This window comes from Chenopodium quinoa, unplaced genomic scaffold (assembly GCF_001683475.1).
Source record: "Chenopodium quinoa cultivar QQ74 unplaced genomic scaffold, ASM168347v1, whole genome shotgun sequence".
NCBI lineage: Eukaryota > Viridiplantae > Streptophyta > Magnoliopsida > Caryophyllales > Amaranthaceae > Chenopodium > Chenopodium quinoa.
Genome location: NW_018745463.1, coordinates 8,231 through 17,391, shown reverse-complemented (window position 1 = coordinate 17,391; position 9,161 = coordinate 8,231). Strand labels below are relative to the sequence as shown.

Below are 9,161 nucleotides of genomic sequence, written 5' to 3'. Positions count from 1 at the left end.
ATCTGATTCAATTAGCTTCGTAGAATGCATTAGACTTTCGTTTGATTTAAAAAGCTATGTTTGAATGTGTTTGACTTTCATTTGATTCAATTAGCCTTTTAGAATGCATTTGAATTTCATTTGATTCAATTAGCTTTGTTGAATGCGTTTTACTTTCATTTGATTCAAAAAGCTTTGTTTGAATATGTTTGACTTTCATTTTATTCAGTTAGCTTTGTTTGATCGTGTTTAACTTTCTTTTGATTCAATTAGCATTGTAGAATGCATTTGACTTTCATTTGATTCAATTAGCTTTGTTGAATGTATTTGACTTTCACTTGATTCAAAAAACTTTGATTGAATGTGTTTGACTTTCATTTGATTCACTTAGCTTTGTAGAATGCATTTGACATTTATTTTATTCAATTAGCTTTGTAGAATGCATTTAACTTTCATTTGTATCAAAAAGCTTTGTTTGAATGTGTTTGACTTTCATCTGATTCAATTAGCTTCGTAGAATGCATTAGACTTTTATTTGATTCAATTAGCTTTGTTTGAATGAGTTTGACTTTCATTTGATTCAGTTAGCTTTGTTTGATCGTGTTTAACTTTCTTTTGATTCAATTCGCTTTGTAGAATGCATTTGACTTTCATTTGATTCAATTAGCTTTGTTGAATGTATTTGACTTTCACTTGATTCAAGAAACTTTGATTGAATGTGTTTGACTTTCATTTGATTCACTTAGCTTTGTAGAATGCATTTGACTTTTATTTGATTCAATTAGCTTTGTAGAATGCATTTAACTTACATTTGTATTAAAAAGCTTTGTTTGAATGTGTTTGACTTTCATCTGATTCAATTAGCTTCGTAGAATGCATTAGACTTTCGTTTGATTCAATTAGCTTTGTTTGAATGAGTTTGACTTTCATTTGATTGAATTTTTGTAGATTTCATTTTACTTTCATTTGATTCAATTAGCTTTTTTGAATGCATTTGACTTTCATTTGATTCAAAAAGCTTTGTTTGAATGTGTTTGACTTTCATTTGATTCAATTAGCTTTGTAGAATGCATTAGACTTTCATTTGATTCAATTAGCTTTGTTGAATGCATTTGACTTTCATTTGTATCAAAAAGCTTTGTTTGAATGTGTTTTACTTTCATCTGATTCAATTAGCTTCGTAGAATGCATTAGACTTTTATTTGGTTCAATTAGCTTTGTTTGAATGAGTTTGACTTTCATTTGATTCAGTTAGCTTTGTTTGATCGTGTTTAACTTTCTTTTGATTCAATTCGCTTTGTAGAATGCATTTGACTTTCATTTTATTCAATTAGCTTTGTTGAAAGTATTTGACTTTCACTTGATTCAAAAAACTTTGATTGAATGTGTTTGACTTTAATTTGATTCACTTAGCTTTGTAGAATGCATTTGACTTTTATTTGATTCAATTAGCTTTGTAGAATGCATTTAACTTTCATTTGTATCAAAAAGCTTTGTTTGAATGTGTTTGACATTCATCTGATTCAATTAGCTTCATAGAATGCATTAGACTTTCGTTTGATTAAATTAGCTTTGTTTGAATGAGTTTGACTTTCATTTGATTCAATTAGCTTTGTTTGATCGTGTTAAATTTTCTTTTGCTTCAATTAGCTTTGAATAATGCTTTGACTTTCATTTGATTCAATTAGCTTTGTTGAATGAATTTGACCATCATTTGATTCAAAAAGCTTTGATTGAATGTGTTTCACTTTCATTTGATTCAATTACCTTAGTAGAATGCATTTGAGTTTTATTTGATTCAATTAGCTTTGTTAAAAGCATTTGACTTTCATTTGATTCAAAAAGCTTTCTTTTAATGTGTTTGTCTCTCATTTGATTCAATTAGCTTTTTAGAATGCATTTAACTTTCATTTGGTTCAAAAAGCTTTGTTTGAATGTGTTTGACTTTCATTTGATTCAATTAGCTTTGTTGAATGTATTTGACTTTCGTATCATTCGAAAAACTTTGGTTGAATGTGTTTGAATTCATTTGATTCAATTAGCCTTGTAGATTGCATTTCACTTTCATTTGATTCAATTAGCTTTGTTGAAAGCATTTGACTTTCATTTGATTCAAAAAGCTATGTTTGAATGTGTTTGACTTTCATTTGATTCAATTAGCTTTGTAGAATGTGTTTGACTTTCATCTGATTCAATTAACTTCGTAGAATGCATTAGACTTTCGTTTGATTCAAAAAGCTATGTTTGAATGTGTTTGACTTTCATTTGATTCAAATAGCTTTTTAGAATGCATTTGAATTTCATTTGATTCAATTAGCTTTGTTTAATGCATTTTACTTTCATTTGATTCAAAAAGCTTTGTTTGAATATGTTTGACTTTCATTTTATTCAGTTAGCTTTGTTTGATCGTGTTTAACTTTATTTTGATTCAATTCGCTTTGTAGAATGCATTTGACTTTCATTTGATTCAATTAGCTTTGTTGAATGTATTTGACTTTCACTTGAATCAAAAAACTTTGATTGAATGTGTTTGACTTTCATTTGATTCACTTAGCTTTGTAGAATGCATTTGACTTTTATTTTATTCAATTAGCTTTGTAGAATGCATTTAACTTTCATTTGTATCAAAAAGCTTTGTTTGAATGTGTTTGACTTTCATCTGATTCAATTAGCTTCGTAGAATACATTAGACTTTTATTTGATTCAATTAGCTTTGTTTGAATGAGTTTGACTTTCATTTGATTCAGTTAGCTTTGTTTGATCGTGTTTAACTTTCTTTTGATTCAATTCGCTTTGTAGAATGCATTTGACTTTCATTTGATTCAATTAGCTTTGTTGAATGTATTTGACTTTCACTTGATTCAAAAAACTTTGATTGAATGTGTTTGACTTTCATTTGATTCACTTAGCTTTGTAGAATGCATTTGACTTTTATTTGGTTCAATTAGCTTTGTAGAATGCATTTAACTTTCATTTGTATCAAAAAGCTTCGTTTGAATGTGTTTGACTTTCATCTGATTCAATTAGCTTCGTAGAATGCATTAGACTTTCGTTTGATTTAAAAAGATATGTTTGAATGTGTTTGACTTTCATTTGATTCAATTAGCCTTTTAGAATGAATTTGAATTTCATTTGATTCAATTAGCTTTGTTGAATGCATTTTACTTTCATTTGATTCAAAAAGCTTTGTTTGAATATGTTTGACTTTCATTTTATTCAGTTAGCTTTCTTTGATCGTGTTTAACTTTCTTTTGATTCAATTAGCTTTGTAGAATGCATTTGACTTTCATTTGATTCAATTAGCTTTGTTGAATGTATTTGACTTTCACTTGATTCAAAAAACTTTGATTGAATGTGTTTGACTTTCATTTGATTCACTTAGCTTTGTAGAATGCATTTGACTTTTATTTGATTCAATTAGCTTTGTTGAATGTATTTGACTTTCACTTGATTCAAAAAACTTTGATTGAATGTGTTTGACTTTCATTTGATTCACTTAGCTTTGTAAAATGCATTTGACTTTTATTTGGTTCAATTAGCTTTGTAGAATGCATTTAACTATCATTTGTATCAAAAAGCTTCGTTTGAATGTGTTTGACTTTCATCTGATTCAATTAGCTTCGTAGAATGCATTAGCCTTTCGTTTGATTCAATTAGCTTTGTTTGAATGTGTTTGACTTTCATTTGATTCAATTTTTGTAGATTTCATTTTACTTTCATTTGATTCAATTAGCTTTTTTGAATGCATTTGACTTTCATTTGATTCAAAAAGCTTTGTTTGAATGTGTTTGACTTTCATTTGATTCAATTAGCTTTGTAGAATGCATTAGACTTTCATTTGATTCAATTAGCTTTGTTGAATGCATTTGACTTTCATGTGTATCAAAAAGCTTTGTTTGAATGTGTTTGACTTTCATCTGATTCAATTAGCTTCGTAGAATGCATTACACTTTTATTTGATTCAATTAGCTTTGTTTGAATGAGTTTGACTTTCATTTGATTCAGTTTGCTTTGTTTGATCGTGTTTAACTTTCTTTTGATTCAATTCGCTTTGTAGAATGCATTTGACTTTCATTTGATTCAATTAGCTTTGTAGAATGCATTTAATTTTCATTTGTATCAAAAAGCTTTGTTTGAATGTGTTTGACTTTCATCTGATTCAATTAGCTTCGTAGAATGCATTAGACTTTCGTTTGATTCAATTAGCTTTGTTTGAATGTGTTTGACCTTCATTTGATTCAATTTTTTGTAGATTTCATTTGACTTTCATTTGATTCAATTAGCTTTTTTGAATGCATTTGACCTTCATTTGATTCAAAAAGCTTTGTTGAATGTGTTTGACTTTCATTTGATTCAATTTTTGTATATTTCATTTGACTTTCATTTGATTCAATTAGCTTTTTTGAATGCATTTGACTTTCATTTGAGTCAAAAAGCTTTGTTTGAATGTGTTTGACTTTTATTTGGTTCTATTAGCTTTGTAGAATGCATTTAACTTTCATTTGTATCAAAAAACTTTGTTTGAATGTGTTTGACTTTCATCTGATTCAATTAGCTTCGTAGAATGCATTAGACTTTCGTTTGATTCAATTAGCTTTGTTTGAATGTGTTTGACTTTCATTTGATTCAATTTTTGTAGATTTCATTTGACTTTCATTTGATTCAATTAGCTTTTTTGAATGCATTTGACTTTCATTTGATTCAAAAAGCTTTGTTTGAATGTGTTTGACTTTCATTTGATTCAATTAGCTTTGTTTGATCGTGTTAAATTTTCTTTTGATTCAATTAGCTTTGAATAAAGCATTTAACTTTCATTTGATTCAATTAGCTTTGTTGAATGAATTTGACCCTCATTTGATTCAAAAAGCTTTGATTGAATGTGTTTCACTTTCATTTGATTCAATTACCTTTGTAGAATGCATTTGAGTTTTATTTGATTCGATTAGCTTTGTTAAAAGCATTTTACTTTCATTTGATTCAAAAAGCTTTCTTTGAATGTGTTTGACTCTCATTTGATTCAATTAGCTTTTTAGAATGCATTTAACTTTCATCTGGTTCAAAAAGCTTTGTTTGAATGTGATTGACTTTCATTTGATTCAATTAGCTTTGTAGAATGCATTTGACTTTCATTTAATTCAATTAGCTTTGTTGAATGTATTTGACTTTCATATCATTCGAAAAACTTTGGTTGAATGTGTTTGAATTCATTTGATTCAATTAGCCTTGTAGATTGCATTTGACTTTCATTTGATTCAATTAGCTTTCTTGAAAGCATTTGACTTTAATTTGATTCAAAAAGCTATGTTTGAATGGGTTTGACTTTCATTTGATTCAATTAGCTTTGTAGAATGTGTTTGACTTTCATTTGATTCAATTAGCCTTTTAGAATTGCATTTGACTTTCATTTGATTCAATTAGATTTGTTGAATGCATTTGACTTTCATTTGATTCAAAAAGCTTTGTTTGAATGTGTTTCACTTTCATTTGATTCAATTAGCTTTGTAGAATGCATTTGACTTTTATTTGATTCAATTAGCTTTGTTGAATGCATTTGACTTTCATTTGTATCAAAAAGCTTTTTCTGAATGTGTTTGACTTTCATTTGATTCAATTAGCTTTGTAGAATGCATTTGACTATTTTTTGATTTAATTAGCTTCGTTGAATGCTGACCAAAGTGGTCAAGGTTCGAATATTCCAGTCCAAGAGTTGAACGTTAGGGAATTGATTTTGTCCAAGTCTTTCTTCGATCCTACTCCTATGGATTTTGGGGTGCACGGTCCATATAATTACTCAACTGGCTGCACCATATTGAGCGTGACTAATTACCTTGATAATGGGGGAATATAGACGGATTTAAGGAGAGTTTCAAGCTGGTTTAACTTCGTAATAAAGGAGCTTTAATGAAGGCTTAATTGGGAGGTTACAAAGGCGCATTTAAAGGCTGCTTTGGAGGACGAATTTGGACAGCATGTTGGAGTCCATTTGCTGAACGTTTTCTTCCCTTGTTATAAGCTTTCTTAATTAGAGTAATAATTAGTTGTAATGGGGTTTAAGTTGGACGGTTATGAGCCACTTAATCTACCCTTATTTTCAGTTTTGTTATTTCTGATTTGTTGCTTGTTTTAGCTAAGTGTAGTGGCAATTAAATGATGTACTAAAGCTATAAATAGCATGCTAATGATCAATGAAACATATTCCAGAAATTTGCAAGAAACACACGAGTGTATGATCTAAATTTGACTTGTGCTAGTCAGGTTTGATTTTCCAAACTTGAGAGTTATCTCAATTTGAAGAGTTTGTGTTTTAGTGAGAGTTCCTAAGACTTAAACTTGTAGTTGTCGAATAGGTGAGAGTTCCCTAATCACTACTACGCCCAAACAAGTGAGTGAGTGTTCCTCATTGTTATATCCTCAAGGTTAAGGGTGAGAGTTCCCCTAATCCTTCTTAGTTACTCCACATTGCTACTTCTAATTCAACTAAACACAACACGCATTCCAGACCGTTTGTAAACAAGTTTCTCACCTTGCTTACACATCATTTGGCGCGTCAGGTAGGGGGAGAGTTTTCTTAAATTCTTCCAAAGGGGTCGAATACCTACATACCATGGGAGAAAATCAAGACTTGAGGACAGCTTTGGAAGCTCTTAATCGATCCATTGCTAGTCAAGAGAGGTTGGCCGAAACCAACGCCAATCTACAAGGGAACCTTGCTGCCTTGATGGCAAGGCTCATGAACGAGCATGATAGGAGAGATCAAGGCGAAGACCCTCCACCTAGGAGGGAAGATAGGAGTCTCAAAGTGGATGTCCCTGACTTTGACGGGACACTTGATCCAGAAAAGTACTTGGAATGGGAGAAATCCTTGGAGAGGTATTTCGATTACAAGGACATGCAAGAGGAGTTCCAAAAATACAAGATAGCCAAGGTGAAATTGAAGGGCGATGGGGATAACTGGCTACAAGGAGAGCAAAGGGGACGTACTCTTAGGGGTAAGGCGTCTATTTCTACTTGGAGCAAGTTGAAGAAAAGGATGAGGGATCGCTTTATTCCTCACAATTTCAAGCAAAGTCAATATGTGAAGTGGAGCACTTTGCAACAAAATGGAGAATCGGCTGAGGACTACATCAAAGAGTTTGACAGACTTTCTATCGTGTGTGAAATCACGGAGAATGAAGAACTCAAGATGGGACGTTTCGTGGCTGGGTTGGATCAAGAGTTGCAAGACAAACTTGAAGGTTACACCAATTTAACCTTTGCTGAAGCTTGCAAATTTGTGATCAAGTTTGATTAAAAAAGGAAGAAGAAAAAGCCGATTGTCACCCCTCAAGTGGCACGAAGACCAACCTTCCCTGTCAAGGATGGTTCTTCTTTTGTCAAAGCCAACGATCCACCTAAGAAGGAAAAGAAAGATTTCAAAATGAGTGACATTGTTTGTTACAAGTGCGGAGGAAGGGGCCATTTTAAGAAGGATTGTCCAAATTCCAGAGCTTTGACCATACAAGAGGTAAAGCTTATTGCTAATCAAACTATCAATTGGGAGGATTTCAAGGTTGAAGAAGTGGAGGACGTGAATTCTAATGAAGGGGACGAGGAGGAAGAACAATGCTTCCCCGAAGAAGAGCCCAAAACAAATCTGGTTGTGAGAAGGGCGTTGCAAGCTCGCGTTGACGAACCCTTAGCACCGCAAAGGCAACACATTTTCATCACCAAGTGCAAGATTAAAGGCGAGGTATGTGATTTAATTGTTGATGGTGGTAGTGAGGCAAACACAGTTTCCAAAACCTTGATAGCTAGACTTGGTCTTACAACGACAAATCACCCACATCCTTATAAGTTGAGTTGGTTGGACTCTAATTCTAGCACGGGAGTTAGGAAACAATGCATGGTTAGTTTTTCTATTGGGTCTTATCATGATACTCAACTGTGTGATGTTGTGTCTATGGATGCTTGTCACATTTTGCTTGGTAGACCTTGGCAAACTGATCGAAAATCTCAACATGATGGGTACCATAACACTTACACTATAACTCACCAAGGAAAACAAAAAAAATTGCACCCTTTACCACCCCCACGGTTTTCACAAAATCCTAAACAATCAAAGGAGGTGTCATTGCTTACCCTTAAGGAATTTGAGAGGGAAATTGATGGTGAGGATGAATTATACTTGTTGTACTCTAAAGAGATCCACGAAAATTTTGTGAGGCAAAATCCCAAATTAGCCCAGTTGATCAAGGATTTTGAGGATGTTTTTCCCGATGAGTTACCGAAAGAGTTACCACCTTTGAGGGGAATTGAACATCAAATTGACCTCATTCCGGGTGCTCCTTTGCCTAACAAACCTGCCTATAGGTGTAATCCCTTGGAAACTAAGGAATTGCAACGACAAATTGAGGAGTTGATGAGTATGGGGTATGTACGTGAGTCTATGAGTCCGTGTGCTGTTCCTGCTCTTTTGGTCCCTAAAAAGGATGGTACATGGCGCATGTGTATGAATAGTAGGGCTTTTAACAATATTACTATCAAGTATAGGTTTCCAATTCCAAGACTAGATGACATGCTTGATGAGCTGAGTGGCTCGAAGTGGTTTTCAAAAGTGGATTTGAGGAGTGGTTATCATCAAATTCGGATGAGGAAAGGAGATGAATGGAAGACCGCTTTCAAAACCAAGCACGGCTTTTATGAGTGGCTCGTGATGCCATTTGGACTCACCAACGCACCTAGCACTTTCATGAGGTTGATGAACGAGGTGTTGCGGCCTTTCCTTGGCAAATTCGTGGTGGTGTACCTTGATGATATCCTTATTTATAGCAAAGATGGGGATGAACATTTGATACATTTATTTAAAGTTTTTACGGTTTTGAGAGAGCAAAAATTGTATGGAAAACTTGAAAAATGTAATTTTATGCTATATGAGGTCACTTTTCTTGGTTACATTGTTTCAGGAGAAGGTGTGAAAGTTGATCCTAGCAAGATTGAGGCTATTCAATCATGGCCTAGTCCAAAGACACTCACGGAGGTCCGTTCTTTCCATGGATTAGCTTCCTTTTATAGGAGGTTCATTCGTAATTTCAGCACTCTCATGACCCCTATCACCGAGTGCACAAAGAAGGGCTCATTTGAATGGACTCCTCAAGCTCAAAAGGCATTTGAAGTGATCAAAGAAAAAATGTGCAATACACCCA

General features: G+C 32.8%; 1 protein-coding gene across 1 annotated transcript; it reads left to right on the top strand.

The window, feature by feature from the left end:
• Nucleotides 1-6,868: 6,868 nt before the first annotated feature.
• LOC110715020 lies at nt 6,869-8,933 on the top strand. Its single transcript, XM_021893588.1, has 4 exons — nt 6,869-7,182; nt 7,276-7,943; nt 8,160-8,833; nt 8,922-8,933. Exons 1-4 carry the CDS (start codon nt 6,869-6,871, stop codon nt 8,931-8,933), a joined length of 1,668 nt encoding a protein of 555 aa, XP_021749280.1.
• Nucleotides 8,934-9,161: the final 228 nt, after the last annotated feature.

Excerpts from the sequence above, each read along its gene's own strand:
- LOC110715020 (XM_021893588.1), top strand. The coding sequence starts at position 6,869 with ATGCAAGAGGAGTTCCAAAAATACAAGATAGCCAAGGTGAAATTGAAG. Across the intron at positions 7,183-7,275 it reads ATGGGACGTTTCGTGGCTGG|GAAGAAGAAAAAGCCGATTG; the intron begins GTTGGATCAAGA and ends TGATTAAAAAAG. Across the intron at positions 7,944-8,159 it reads TGCTTGTCACATTTTGCTTG|AGATCCACGAAAATTTTGTG; the intron begins GTAGACCTTGGC and ends TGTACTCTAAAG.